Genomic DNA, 15670 nt, shown 5'->3' on the forward strand with positions numbered 1-15670 from the left:
CAATCCGCCTCCGGTTCAGCCTTCTTCTGCCTCAGCCTCTCCTACTGGGATACAGGCCCCTTTTTTTTGTATTTTTAGTAGAGACGGGGTTTCACCGTGGTCTCGATCTCCTGACCTCGTGATCCGCCCGCCTCGGCCTCCCAAAGTGCTGGGATTACAAGCATGAGCCACCGCGCCCGGCCAAGATCCTTGTTTTCAAGGGCTTTACAAACCTCTAGAGTCAAATGTGCCTTATTATCAGTACAAAAATAAATGGTGTCAGCTGGGTGCAGTGACTCATGCCTGTAATCCCAGCACTTTAAGAGGCTGAGGCAGGTGGATGACCTGAGGCCAGGAGTTTGAGACCAGCCTGGCCAACATGGTGAAACCACATCTCTACTAAAAATACAATAATCAGCTGGGCTATGTGGCTCACAACTGTAATCCCAGCACTTTGGGAGGCCAAGACAGGCAGGTCACTTGAGGCCACGAGTTCGAGACCAGTCTGGCCAACATCGTGAAAACCCCATCTCTACTAAAAATACAAAAACTAGCCAGGTGTGGTGGCGCACGCCTGTAATCCCAGCTACTAGGGAGGCTGAGGAACGGAGTCCTCTGAACGTGGGAGGTGGAGCTTGTAGTGAGCCGAGATCGCCCCATTGCACTCCAGCCTGGGAAACAGTTAGACTCTGTCTCAAAACAAACAAAAATGGTGTCAAGACTCTCAGACGAGATGCTAACGGATTAAGACCTATATGTAAATAGCGCCAAAGACTATGGAACAGAGATGGGAGAAGCAAGCAGGGCGGCAGGAATAGTTTAGCTGTGGCAGTTTTAGCTTAGTCCACTTACATAAATGGTTTTTTAGGGTAGCACATGGAGCATCCTCATTTCCAAACACGGGACTGAGAGTAGAGAGCTGTGCAAAATAACCACAAGTCCCCAACTATGCCCTCTTAATTATCCCTATCATCTAAGACTGTTGTTCCCATCCATCACTGAACTTCCCCGTCCTCTTCCTTCAACCCCTGTGTTAGTCAATGGTTGAAATTTTGATTTGGTAAAAAAACCTCTGGCGAAAACCAGCAAAAAGGGCTCGCAAATCAGGTCTCAGGGAAGCATAGAGGTAGCCACGAGAAGGCCCGAGGTGCTCATGGAAAGAGCTCGAGCCCAGGACCCCAGGCCCTCGGAGCCGCCGTTACGTAACCGGCACCCAGAGCCTCCGAAGACCGGAAGGCCTCGCTCAGGCCCCGGCCCCGCCCCGGCCCGGCCGGGCAGCCGGTAGGTGCCGTGCGCAACCCTCCGGAAGCTGCCGCCCCTTTACCCTTTTATGGGAATACTTTTTTTTTAAAAATAAGAGTTCGCTGACGCCACCCCGTAGCACTGGCCGCCCTAAAACCGTGATAAAGGAGCTGCTCGCCACTTCTCACTTCCGCTTCCTTCCAGTAAGGAGTCGGGGTCTTCCCCAGTTTTCTCAGCCAGGCGGCGGCGGCGACTGGCGATGTTTGGCCTCAGAAGAAACGCGGTAATCGGACTCAACCTCTACTGTGGGGGGGCCGGCTTGGGGGCCGGCAGCGGCGGCGCCACCCCTCCGGGAGGGCGGCTTTTGGCTACGGAGAAGGAGGCCTCGGCCCGGCGAGAGATAGGGGGAGGGGAGGCCGGCGCGGTGATTGGCGGAAGCGCCGGCGCAAGCCCCCCGTCAGCCCTCACACCAGACTCCCGGAGGGTCGCGCGGCCGCCGCCCATTGGCGCCGAGGTCTCCGACGTCACTGCGACCCCCGCGAGGCTGCTTTTCTTCGCCCCCACCCGCCGCGCGGCGCCGCTTGAGGAGATGGAAGCCCCGGCCGCCGACGCCATCATGTCGCCCGAAGAGGAGCTGGACGGGTACGAGCCGGAGCCTCTCGGGAAGCGGCCGGCTGTCCTGCCCCTGCTGGAGTTGGTCGGGGAATCTGGTAATAACACCAGTACGGACGGGTCACTACCCTCGACGCCGCCGCCAGCAGAGGAGGAGGACGAGTTGTACCGGCAGTCGCTGGAGATCATCTCTCGGTACCTTCGGGAGCAGGCCACCGGCGCCAAGGACACAAAGCCAATGGGCAGGTCTGGGGCCACCAGCAGGAAGGCGCTGGAGACCTTACGACGGGTTGGGGATGGCGTGCAGCGCAACCACGAGACGGCCTTCCAAGGTAAGGGGGTTCATTAATCGCCAAGGCCTCACTCCCTTTTTTCCATCTCTCCCCGGACTCACCCGCCAAGGGTGGGTGGAAACCGAAACGAGTCAGTATTGAAACGTGTCTCATCCTATTTCTGAAACCAGAATATTCTGGCCTTGAGTCATTGTTTCCGCCCATCTTGATTCTTCTGGAAATGGCAGCTCTTGTTCAAAGACCGGAAAGGGTGGGATGTCAATTTCAAGTGGGGTCGACCTGAGTTCTATAAATCCCAGTAGCGACTTTCCCGCCGCGGGTGGGCAGGCGAATCTTGCGCCGGTTTAGACAAAGGAGGCCGTGAGGACCTGCATGCTTTTCTTCCCCAGGCATGCTTCGGAAACTGGACATCAAAAACGAAGACGATGTCAAATCGTTGTCTCGAGTGATGGTCCATGTTTTCAGCGACGGCGTAACAAACTGGGGCAGGATTGTGACTCTCATTTCTTTTGGTGCCTTTGTGGCTAAACACTTGAAGACCATAAACCAAGAAAGCTGCATCGAACCATTAGCAGAAAGTATCACAGACGTTCTCGTAAGGACAAAACGGGACTGGCTAGTTAAACAAAGAGGCTGGGTAAGTTTGCCTTAAGGATGAAAGGGGCCTTGGAGTGGAAGTAGAATGAAGGATTTTTTTTAGAGAGGTGGGGATATCTAAAGGTTTTTATGACGCACGGCTGCTTGCAGGCTCTAACTAAAGGACCATTGTTTATTGGATGTTGATTTAAGTAGTGGATCCTTAGAGATAGTGGTATGGCGGTCTTGAATTGTATCAAAAATCTTGGTTTTCTCTAGGCTATTTTTTGTTCCAATTCAGTTGAATACTTTTCAGTGGATTCAAACCATGAAGAAATAAGTCACCAGGGGAGGATAGCTGAAATACATTCCTAAGGCGCTCCCTGTTTTAATTGAGAAGATATGGGGTGGAGCCTGCGTTTTAAACAGAAACCCAGATCTGATGCAGGATGTACTTAACTACGTTGAGAAAAACTGATCTGAGCAGTTGAGGTGTTACTGAAATATTAGCTGGTGAAGATTTGAGAATAAGGGTTTTCGTCTTTTACCTTATGGGAACTCTGCAAGTGCCTTTGTTAGGATAAATCCTAATAAGACCAAGATAGTACTGTAAAATGAAGTTTAACTATCATGGGTGCCAGCTTAAGAAACTGAAGAACTTCTTTTCTTTTTTTTTTTTTGCCTCCGGGTGAATAATAATTGGTTTACTATTGTTTTAGGGGGAAACCTCAGATATTTTAATTTACCTTGTCTCTGGATAGTAGTGTTGTTAAGAGAGCAGAAACCCATACTTGAAAATGTGCTTTTCTTTTTTGTTTTCTAGGATGGGTTTGTGGAGTTCTTCCATGTAGAGGACCTAGAAGGTGGCATCAGAAATGTGCTGCTGGCTTTTGCAGGTGTTGCTGGAGTAGGAGCTGGTTTGGCATATCTAATAAGATAGCCTTACTGTAAGTGCAATAGTTGACTTTTAACCGACCACCACCACCACCAAAACCAGTTTATGCAGCTGGACTCCAGGCTGTAACTTCCTAGAGTTGCACCCTAGCAACCTAGCCACAAAAGCAAGTGGCAAGAGGATTATGGCTAACAAGAATAAATACATGGGAAAAGTGCTCCCCATTGATTGAAGAGTCACTGTCTGAAAGAAGCAAAGTTCAGTTTCAGCAACAAACAAACTTTGGGAAGCTATGGAGAAGGACTTTTAGATTTAGTGAAGATGGTAGGGTGGAAAGACTTAATTTCCTTGTTGAGAACAGGAAAGTGGCCAGTAGCCAGGCAAGTCATAGAATTGATTACCCGCCGAATTCATTAATTTCCTGTAGTGTTAAGCACTAACAATGCCAGTGACCCAATGACCTGTGTAAAAGCTACAAGTAATAGAACTATGACTGTAAGCCTCAGTACTGTACAAGGGAAGCTTTTCTTCTCTATAAATTAGCTTTCCCAGTATACTTCTTGAAATAGAAAGTCCAAGTGTTCAGGACTTTTATACCTGTTATACTTTGGCTTGGTTTCCATGATTCTTACTTTATTAGCCTAGTTTATGGCCAATAATACTTGACGGAAGGCTCAGTAATTATGAATATGGATATCCTCAATTCTTAAAGACAAACAACTTGTAAATGTATTTGTAAAAATTGTATATATTTTTACAGAAAGTCTATTTCTTTGAAACGAAGGGAGTATCGAATTTACATTAGTTTTTTTCATACCCTTTTGAACTTTGCAACTTCCGTAATTAGGAACCTGTTTCTTACAGCTTTTCTATGCTAAACTTTGTTCTGTTCAGTTCTAGAGTGTATACAGAACGAATTGATGTGTAACTGTATGCAGACTGGTTGTAGTGGAACAAATCTGATTGATAAACTATGCAGGTTTAAATTTTCTTAACTGATTTTGGTAAGTATTCCTTAGATAGGTTTTTCTTTGAAAACCTGGGATTGAGAGGTTGATGGATGGAAATTCTTTCACTTCATTTTATGCAAGTTTTCAATAATTAGGTCTAAGTGGAGTTTTAAGGTTACTGATGACTTACAAATAATGGGCTCTGATTGGGCAATACTCATTTGAGTTCCTTCCATTTGACCTAATTTAACTGGTGAAATTTAAACTGAATTCATAAGCTCATCGTTAAATCTTTTACTGGAAGATTTTCAGCTGTTCCGAATGGAACTCATTAGCTGTGTGCATATAAAAAGATCACATCAGGTGGATGGAGAGACATTTGATCCCTTGTTTGCTTAATAAATTGTAAAATGATGGCTTGGAAAAGCGGGCTAGTCTAACCATGGTGCTATTATTAGGCTTGCTTGTTACACACACAGGTCTAAGCCTAGTATGTCAATAAAACAAATACTTACTGTTTTGTTTCTATTAATGATTCCCAAACCTTGTTTGAAATTTTTGCATTGGCATCTTTGGATTTCAGTCTTGATGTTTGTTCTGTCAGACTTACCTTTTATTTCCTGTCCTTCCTTGAAATTGCTGCTTGTTCTGCTCCCTCTACAGATATTTATATCAATTTCTACAGCTTTCCCCTGCCATCCCTGAATTCTTTCTAGCCCTTTTAGATTTTGGCACTGTGAAACCCCTGCAGGAAACCTGAATGACCCTCCCTCCCCACTAGGAGTCCACAGACCTTTCATCTTTCACGAACTTTATCCTGTTAGCAGGTGGTAATACCGTGGGTGCTGTGACACTAACAGTCATTGAGAGGTGGGAGGAAGTCCCTTTTCCTTGGACTGGTATCTTTTCAACTATTGTTTTATCCTGTCTTTGGGGGAAATGTGTCAAAATCCCCTCAGGAATTTTCAGAGGAAGGAACATTTTATGAGGTTTTCTCTAAAGTTTCCTTTGTATATGAGTATGCTCACTTAAATTTACAGAAAGAGGTGAGCTGTGTTAAACCTCAAAGTTTAAAAGCTACTGATAAACTGAAGAAAGTGTCTATATTGGAACTAGGGTCATTTGAAAGCTTTAGTCTCGGAACATGACCTTTAGTCTGTGGACTCCATTTAAAAATAGGTATGAATAAGATGACTAAGAATGTAATGGGGAAGAATTGCCCTGCCTGCCCATCTCAGAGCCATAAGGTCATCTTTGCTAGAGCTGTTTTTACTTAATGTATTTATCGTTCTTGATCATAAGCCACTTATTTATATCATGTATCTCTAAGGACCTAAAAGCACTTTATGTAGTTTTTAATTAATCTTAAGATCTGGTTACAGTAACTAAAAAAGCCTGTCTCCCAAATCCAGTGGAAACAAGTGCATAGATGTGAATTGGTTTTTAGGGGCCCCACTTCCCAATTCATTAGGTATGACTGTGGAAATACAGACAAGGATCTTAGTTGATATTTTGGGCTTGGGGCAGTGAGGGCTTAGGGCACCCCAAGTGGTTTGGGAAAGGAGGAGGGGAGTGGTGGGTTTATAGGGAGAGGAGGAGGCAGGTGGTCTAAGTGCTGGCTAGCTACATAGTTCGGGCAAATCCTCCAAAAGGGAAAGGGAGGAGTTGCTTAGAAGGATGGCGCTCTCAGTGACTACTTTTTGACTTCTGTTTGTCTTACGCTTCTCTCAGGGAAAAACATGCAGCCCTCTAGTGTTCATGTACATTCTGTGGGGGGTGAACACCTTGGTTCTGGTTAAACAGCTAGTACTTTTGATAGCTGTGCCAGGAAGGGTTAGGACCAACTACAAATTAATGTTGGTTGTCAAATGTAGTGTGTTTCCCTAACTTCCTGTTTTTCCTGAGAAGAAAAAATAAATCTTTTATTCAAATACAGGGTGTGATGTGCGTCTTTTCTCATCGACGCCTCTTTTTCCTTCCCTCTCTTAGGCAAACCTTTTAGAGAAGTCAGCTGAGCAAATATGTATAGGTGAATTCAAAGCAAAAGCCTCACAAAGCTGATTTGCCTTAAAGGACAGTTCCTATCTTCAATTCAGATTAGAGGTGTTGGGTTTTTAATTAAATATATTACTGCTGTACTTGGAGTTCCTAAACCTCCAAGTAAAAAAATCAAAAACCTCCTTACAATCAAAATCTCTGTCTCAATTTATTTATTATTATTTTTTTGAGACGGAGTTTTGCTCTTGTTCAGGCTGGAGTGCAATGGCACGATCTCAGCTCACCGCAACCTCCGCCTCCCGGGTTCAAACGATTCTCCTGCCTCAGCCTCCTGAGTAGCTGGGATTACAGGCACGTGCCACCACACCCAACTAATTTTGTATTTTTAGTAGAGATGGGGTTTCTTCGTGTTGGTCAGGCTGGTCTCGAACTCCCGACCTCAGGTAATCTGCCCACCTCTGCCTCCCATTTGCTGGGATTACAGGCGTGAGCCATCGCACCCAGCCTCTGTCTTGATTTTTGAATCACCAAGTGTTGGTATGTTTTGTTTTGAGGAGCATCGCCCAGGCTAGAGTGCAGTGGTGCAGTCTCGGCCCACTGCAGCCTCAGCCTCCCGAGTAGCTGGGATTACAGGTGCCCGCCACCATGCCCGGCTAATTTTTGTATTTTTAGTAGAGACGTGGTTTTGCCATGTTGGTCAGGCTGGTCTCAAACTCCCGACCTCAGTGATCCACCTGCCTCAGCCGAAGTGCTGGGATTACAGACCTGAGCTACTGGCGCCCAGCCTTGATCTTGAGGTAAGAGGGTACTGTACAGCAGTTACTCTATCATAACACCTAAATAATACCTAAAATTAAAGAGTTTTGATGAAGTTCTTGGCAGCAGTGCTTTTACCCTTCCATTTTCCAAAAGGAGGTAAAAAGAAGCCAGTCAATTTCAAAAATCGCTATCCTGCCTTTATTTTCAGCTACCTTGAAAGCAAGCTGAATCACCATGGAAATGTGCAAATGTGAGGTTTGCATACTTGGTGTTAAGCCCTGAGCACCATATGCTAATCAGGCAGTCAGGATTCTGTGCCTCCCTGCAGTCAGTTGCATTTCTATTTAAAAGTGCATTTTTGTTTGGAAGCCCCTTCCTGGAGCCTAACTACCAGAAGGCAGCAACTTTTTGTATCATTACAAAGAAAGCTGTGTAAGTGCACTCCCAAGCAAAGGTGTGGTAGGAGAGTAGCGCCCACAGAGGACCCAAGCCCAAGTCTTGGCCTGAGTTAAGTTAGTGTTATTGCTCCCGTTGACATGCTATGATGTGAAGCCGTTTCTGGTAGTGTTCCTTTGCTCAGCACCTTAAAAGCTCGGATTTAATAGTAACTGGGTAACCTTAATCACTAGTCGGAATAATCAACACTTTGCTTTATTTTACACAACCAGACTTTCTCAGTTCCTGTTCTGTATCTAGAGCAAGGTCTTCATACTGTTTTCTTTCACAAAATTTTTATTTAAAACAGTTGTGACAGCTGAAGGATTTTTACAAAATTAAAATGAAATAACTTGTACAACTGGTGTGTAGCATGGCTCCAGCCAGATGCCCAAAGCACTGGCTATTAATTCCTGGAGTTCAGATGGTCAGTTGAGTCTATCCTAGTTTGTTGCTTCACTTGTTCAATCATTATGGAACTTTGTTCCTAGAACGCTGCCATTCTTCAAAGGCTTCTCAATTTCAAATTTGAAAATTTAATTCTCTCCTTCTTAGTTTCAAAGTTGTTACAGTGTTATCTTACCTATGTGAAGTATGTGGAAAGTTGGGGGCTGGGGATTTTCCTCCAGGCCGATTAAGAAACAGCTCTCAGGGCCTGGCGGGCCTGGCGCGGTGGCTCAGGCCTGTAATCTCAGCACTTAGGGAGGCTGAGGCGGGCGGATCATGAAGTCAAGAGATTGAGACCATCCTGGCCAACATAGTGAAACCCCGTCTCTATATAAAAAATATAAAAATCACCTGGGCGTGGTGGCGGGCACCTGTAGTCCCAGCTACTCGGGAGCCTGAGGCAGGAGAATTGCTTGAACCCGGGAGGCGGAGGTTGCAGTGAGCTGAGATCACGCCATTTCACTCCTAGAGCTCTTCGGTCCGGGCGCGGTGACTCATGCCTGTAATCCCAGCACTTTGGGAGGCCGAGGTGGAGGGACCACGAGGTCAGGAGTTTGAGGCCAGTCTGGCCAATATAGTGGAACTCCATCTCTACTAAAAATAAAAAAAAAATTGTAGGCCGGGCGCGGTGGCTCACGCTTGTAATCCCAGCACTTTGGGAGGCCTAGGCGGGCGGATCACGAGGTCAGGAGATCGAGACCACGGTGAAACCCCGTCTCTACTAAAAATACAAAAAATTAGCCGGGCGTGGTGGCGGGCGCCTGTAGTCCCAGCTACTCGGAGAGGCTGAGGCAGGAGAATGGCGTGAACCGGTGAGGCGGAGCTTGCAGTGAGCTGAGATTGCGCCACTGCACTCCAGCCTGGGCGACAGAGCAAGACTCCGTCTCAAAAAAAGAAAAAAAAAAATTAACCAGGCATGATGGCGGGCGCCTGTAATCCCAGCTACTTGGGAGGCTGAGGCAGGAGAACCACGTGAACCCGGGAGGAACCCCGGAGGTGGAGGTTGCAGTGAGCCAAGATCGTGCCACTGCACTTCAGCCCGGGTGACAGTGTGAGACTCTGTCTCAAACAAAATAAAGAAAAGAAATACCTCAGTGGCTCACGCCTGTAATCCCAGCACTTTGGGAGGCCAAGGCGGGCTGATCACTTGAGGTCAGAAGTTCGAGGCCAGCCTGGCCAACACGGTGAAACCCCATCTCTACTAAATACACAGAAATATTAGCCATGGTGGCGGGCACCAGTAGTCCCAGCTATTCAGGAGGCTGAGGCAGGAGAATCGCTTGAACCCAGGAGGTGGAGGTTGTAGTGAGCCAAGATCATGCCACTGTACTCCAGCCTGGGTGACAGAGCGAGAATTCCTCTCAAAAAAAAAAAAAAAAAAAAAAAAAGGGCGCAGTGGCTTATGCCTGTAATTCCAGCACTTTGGGAGGCCGAGGTGGGCAGATCACCCGAAGTCAGGAATTCGAGACCAGCTTGGCCAACATGGTGAAACCCCGTCTCTACTAAAAATACAAAAATTAGCTGGGCATGGGGTCACATGCCTGTGGTCCCAGATTGCAGCGAGCCGAAATCACGCCACTGCACTCCAGCCTGGCGACAGAGTGAGACTCCATCTCAAAAAAAAAAAACAAAAAACTTCTGAAAATTTGGTGTCCTTTACTAATAATTCTTGGGAAGTAGAAAAAGGATATACGTAGCAAGCTTTTGTTCCCATACTATACTTGGTTTTTCTAATTTGCAGTTCCCTTCTTGACCTGCATAGAATAATAGTTATTTTCCACTGGGAAATGAGAACATCTTCAACATTGAGGTAAGCTGGGATTTTTTTTTTTTAAGAGGTGGGGGTCTCACTCTATTGCCCAGGCTGCAGTGCAGTGGGACTATCATGGTTCACTGCCGCCTTGAACTTCTGTGCTCAAGCAATCCTCCCACCTCAACCTCCAAAGTAGCTGGGACTACAGGTACCCCACCATGCCTTGTGTTTTGTTTTGTTTTGTTTTGTTTTGTTTTGTTCATAGAGATGGGGTCTTGCTATATTGCCCAGGCTTGTCTATTTAGCAGGAGCTCTAGGCAGCCAGATGTTGAGAGTGTCTTCATTTTTCCATTACATGACAGTAGACTGCTTATTATGTATCATGAACTGTTAGATAATGGAATTATAAAGGGATCATTCTTCCCCTTAAGAAACTCAAAGAGGCTGGGCGCGGTGGCTCACGCCTGTAATCCCAGCACTTTGGGAGGCCGAGGCGGGCGGATCACAAGGTCAGGAGTTCGAGACCTGCCTGGCCAATATGGTGAAGCTGTGTCTCTAGTAAAAATACAAAAATTAGCCAGGTGTGGTGGTGGACACCTGTAGTCCCAGCTACTTGGGAGGCTGAGGCAGAAGAATTGCTTGAACCCAGGAGGCGGAGATTGCAGTGAGCTGAGATCGGGCCCCTGCACTCCAGCCTGGGAGACAGAGCAAGACTCTGTCTCCAAAAAAGAAAAAAAGAAACTCAAAAAAAGATTGGGGAATAGTTCAAAAGAAACATGACAACTAACTACACGTGTCAAAAAGCTATAAAGGACATGGGGACATTTGCGGAAATTTATGGATTGTATGTTAGTACTGTATCAGTGTTAAATTTCTTGAGTATTACACCTTGTTTTTAGGAGATGCATGCTAAAGAATTTATGCATAACGAATCCCATAATGAGAATGCAAATGTGGCTAGATGTTAAAGTTTGTGATCTAGCTGGGCGCAGTGGCTCATGCCTGTAATCCCAGCACTTTGGGAGACCAACGCAGGCAGATTGCTTAAACCCAGGAGTTTGAGACCAGCCTGGGCAACATGGTGAAACTCCATCTCTATAAAACATAAAAAAAATTAGCTTGGCACGTGCCTGTGGTCCGAGCTACTGGGAGGCTGAGGTGGGAGAAGCTCTTGAGCTTACGAAGTCGAGGTTGCAGTGAGCTGAAATTGTGCCACTGCACTCCAGCCCAGGCAACAGAGTGAGACCCTGTCTTAAAAAAAAAAAAAAGAAACACACACACACACACACACACACACACACACACACAAAGTTTACAATCTAGTAAGAGTGATAGACATGGACAGAAATAATTAGAAGGCACTGTACAAAGCATTATAGGGTTGGGAAAAAGCAGAGTGACAACTTCCAGACATAGAGGGTGGTAAAGAAGGCTTCATAAGAAATGTGAGGTTGGCCGGGCGCAGTGGCTCAAGCCTGTAATTCCAGCACTTTGGGAGGCCGAGGCAGGTGGATCACGAGGTCAGGAGATCGAGACCATCCTGGCTAACATGGTAAAACCCCATCTCTACTAAAAATACAAAAAAATTAGCCGGGCATGGTGGCAGGCGCCTGTACTCCCAGCTACTCGGGAGGCTGAGGCAGGAGAATGGCATGAACTCAGGAGGTGGAGCTTGCAGTGAGCCGAGATCGCGCCACTGCACTGCAGCCTGGGCAACAGAGCGAGACTCCATCTCAAAAAAAAAAAAAAAAAAAAAGAAATGTGAGGTTGGACTTTAAAAGATGAGTAATGAGGCTGGGCGCGGTGGCTCATACCTGTAATCCCAGCACTTGGAGAGGCTGAGGTGGGTAGATCACCCGAGGTCACCAGTGTGGCCAACATGGCAAAACCCTGTCTCTACTAAAAATACAAAAATTTGATGAGCGTGATGGTGCACACCTGTAATCCTAGCTGCTTGGGGGGCTGAGGCCGGAGAATCATTTGAGCCCGGGAGGTGGAGGCTGCAGTGATCCGAGATCGTGCCACTGCACTCCAGCCTGGGCAACAGAACAAGACTCAAAAAAAAAAAAAAAAGATGAGTAAGAAACACGCACCAAAGCATGGAATTGGGAGAGACCCACTGGGTGTATGGAGATGGGAGGAGCACGGATGGACTGTGTAGGTAATTTTCTTATTCCATCTTCCTTCCCTGCCTTCTTTCTTCGCTCGCCGCTCTTGGTCAGTGAATACTGTATGTCTTCAGTTTTTCCCATCTCAGGCCTTATACAAAAATATTAGAGCCAAGCGCGGTGGCTCATGCCTGTAATCCCAGCACTTTGGGAGGCCGAGGCAGGCAGATCACCTGAGGTCAGGAGTTCGAGAATAGCCTGGCCAACACGGCGAAACCCCATCTCTACTAAAAATACAAAAAAATTAGCGGGCGTGGTGGCTTATGCTTGTAGTCCCAGCTACTTCGGAGGCTGAGGCACCAGAATCACTTGAACCCGGGAGGCAGAGGCTGCATTGAGTCGTGATCACACCACTGCACTCCAGCCTGGGTGACAGAGAGAGACTCCATCTCAAAAAAAAAAAAAAAATTGGCCAGGCACAGTTGTACATACCTATAGTCCCAGATATTCTGGAGGCTAAGGCAGAAGAATCACTTGAGCCCTGGAGTTCAGGGCTATAGTGTGCTATGTTGATCTGGTGTTCACACTAAATTCTGCATCAATATGGTGACTTCTTCGGAGTGGGGGACCACCAGGTTGCCTAAGGAGGGGTGAACCTGCCTAGGTTGGAAATAGAGCTGGTCAAAACTCTTGTGCTCATCAGTAGTAGAATTGCACCTGTGAACAGCCACCGCCCTCCAACATGGGCAACATAGCAAGACCCTGCCTCTTAAGATAAAAATTGGAAAACACTGGTAGGAAAAAAGTGCTCTGTGGTCTAAATAAGTCTGGATTGGGTATAAATGACACACAACTGGTTGGACTGTGTTTAAGAAGTAGAAAAGACTCAATTGCTTCCTATATCATGTTAAAGTGGTGACCTTAAACATACAATCTCAGGATCATAGCCATCTTTGGATCTAGACTGAAGGAGTTGGCATTGGCAGGCCTGGTTTGAATAAAGTTGCCCTTTTAAGAGCATCACCTAAAATAGGTCACTGGAGCCTCACTGGTCCTTCACCCTCTAGGTTTTACATAGTCAGGGAAAGGAACCAAGGTTTTGCCTAAGAGCACTATGCTGTCTGCAGAACAGAATTTTAATAAGAGCTCCCAAAAGTTATTTAACTGGAACCCTAAGATACTGAATGGTGGCTTCCACGGTCCCTGATCCTGTTCCCGTGGGAGACTCAACTATTGCTATTCCCATCCTGATTCAAAAAACCAGTTTGCTCCAGCTGCCCAGACTTCCCCACAGGCTGCATTCTTGCCCATGAGCTCATTGTTTTGGCTTCTTTGCCTGTATAAATCTACTGTCAGTGCCAGAGGTCTCAGCCCGGGGGCCTGTAACTAGCTGGGGCTGCATTCCATTCAGAATTTCACCACCCCCACTTGGTGTTCTTCCCGCCCTCATGTGGTCACATGTGTATGTTTACTCAAGTTAGCCTGGGACAAGGTGTGCTGGCATAGAGAGCCAAGGAAGCAGAGAAGGAAAAGAATGTTTAACTGTTAGGTTTCATCCTGGATTAGATTTCAGTAAAAATGCTTTCAGTTCTGTGCCCTAAAAAATGTTGGTAGGAGGAGCTGGTTTTGAAAATTTTGCTATACATTTCATAGTCTACCCTACTGGGCTGGTTATGACTCTCAGGTATTCAGATTTGAAGGGGAGAATGCGGTTAATTCTCCCTGGGAAACACCGCATTCACATGCATTTTATTCCTGAAGCTCCTATGCCCAGATCTTTCAGGCCTGCCTTTCTCAGCTCACACTGCCATCCTTTAGGTTGCCTGGAGCAGTTCCCACCGTCTCCAGCCCTTGGTGGAAATGGGGGGAGGGGAGACAGCTGGCCTGCTGCAAGGGAGCAGCTGTTCGGTTTCACTGCTTTGTTACTGAACTTTCCTGAGGGGAGGATACCTTGTTTATTTCCTTTTGCATGACAGCCCAGATCTAAGGAAAGTGGGACACACCTCAGGTGAAGGGTTATGGGAAGAGCATTTCTCTTTGCAGTTTTGGATTAATACTAGATGCTTAAGCGGTATACTCCTTTCCTCCACCCCCCTCTTCTTCATCTGTAAAAACAAAACCAAAAAACAAAACTGCAGGCTGTGGCTGTGGGAGGTGACTTTTTTTCATTTCTCAGAAATCCCTCATGAGGCAAAGCAGAGAAACAGAAAGAGGGAAACAACTTCGTGTCAAAATGAGGTTGTGTGTGTGTGTTTTGAAATGAGGTGGCTTGTTGTCAGCTTTAAGGAACAACAGCTCTGCAGAGGAGCCTGGTGATGGCGGGGAGGAGTGCTGGGCTACCTGCTTCCTTGCCCCTTGCCCCACTTCAAAGCTGGGTAGTTGGGGTCAGGTATGAAACAGGATGGAAGTCGCTGTATCTTCCCTTCCCCATCATGAACCATGAAAGATATATCAGTGCTAATGTATGAAAGAAAAATTTGACCAGTCGCGGTGGCTCATGCCTGTAATCCCAGCACTTTGAGAGGCCAAGGCGGGTGGATCACCTGAGGTCAGGAGTTTGAGACCAGACTGACCAACATGGCAAAACTCTGTCTCTACTAAAAATGGGTGTGGTGGTGTGCACCTGTGGTCCCAGCTACTTAGGAGGCTGAGGCATGAGAACTGCTTGAACCTGGGATGCAGAGGTTGCAGTGAGCCTAGATTGTGCCGCTGCACTCCAGCCTGGGCCAGTGAGACTATGTCTCAAAAAAAAAAATTAGTAAATGCTTGTGGCTTACCATTATACATAAGCCTATGTTTGCAAGACAGTGTACCTTAAACAAAGACCAGGAATACTGTCATTTCCTGGACCCAGGAAAATTGGCCAGGCGCAGTTGCACGCGCCTGTAGTCCCAGATACTCTGGAGGCTAAGGCAGAAGAATGACTTGAGCCCTGGAGTTCAGGGCTATAGTGCGCTATGTTGATCTGGTGTTCACGCTAAGTTCCGCATCAGTATGGTGACTTCCTGGGAGTGGGGGACCACCAGGTTGCCTAAGGAGGGGTGAACCTGCCTAGGTTGGAAATAGAGCTGGTCAAAACTCCGTGCTCATCAGTAGTAGAATTGCACCTGTGAATAGCCATCGCCCTCCAGCATGGGCAACATAGCAAGACCCTGCCTCTTAAGATAAAAATTGGAAAACACTGGTAGGAAAAAAAAGGCTCTTTGGTCTAAATAAGTCTGGATTTGGTATAAATGACACATAACTATCATGAATTTGAAAGCATTTCTAATGTCTTGAAAGTTTGAAAAAGTTTAAACAGAATTTTAGCTGAAAAGTCCTGAAAGACATTTGAAAAAAAACCTTAAAACTATTCAACGTTTGGGCTGGGCACAGTGGCTCATGCCTGTAATCCCAGCACTTTGGGAGGCCAAGGCAGGCAGATCACTTGAGGCCAGGAGCTCAAGACCAGCCTGGCCAACATGGCGAAACCCCTTCTTTATTAAAAATACAAAAATTAGCCAGGCATGATGATGCGTGCCTGTAGTCCCAGCTACTCAGGAGGCTGAGGCAGGAGAATCACCTGAAGCCTAGAGGTTGCAGTGAGCCGAAATTGCACCACTGCACTCCAGCCTGGGTGACCA

At 46.7% G+C, this 15670-nt stretch overlaps 1 protein-coding gene across 2 annotated transcripts; it reads left to right on the forward strand.

Annotated features, from left to right (window-relative positions):
* Nucleotides 1–1183: 1183 nt before the first annotated feature.
* Nucleotides 1184–6478, forward strand: MCL1 (MCL1 apoptosis regulator, BCL2 family member). 2 transcript variants are annotated; one of them, XM_032154776.2, is made up of 3 exons: nt 1196–2165; nt 2516–2763; nt 3526–6478. In XM_032154776.2, exons 1-3 carry the CDS (start codon nt 1481–1483, stop codon nt 3640–3642), a joined length of 1050 nt encoding a protein of 349 aa, XP_032010667.1. In that variant the 5' UTR covers nt 1196–1480; the 3' UTR covers nt 3643–6478. The 2 variants fall into 2 exon arrangements, with proteins under 2 accessions (XP_032010668.1, XP_032010667.1); XM_032154777.2 differs by lacking the exon at nt 2516–2763 and having other exon boundaries at nt 1184–2165; nt 3526–3653.
* Nucleotides 6479–15670: the final 9192 nt, after the last annotated feature.

The sequence above is a fragment of the Hylobates moloch genome, unplaced genomic scaffold (genome assembly GCF_009828535.3).
Source record: "Hylobates moloch isolate HMO894 unplaced genomic scaffold, HMol_V3 SCAFFOLD_5, whole genome shotgun sequence".
Classification (NCBI taxonomy): Eukaryota; Metazoa; Chordata; class Mammalia; order Primates; family Hylobatidae; genus Hylobates; species Hylobates moloch.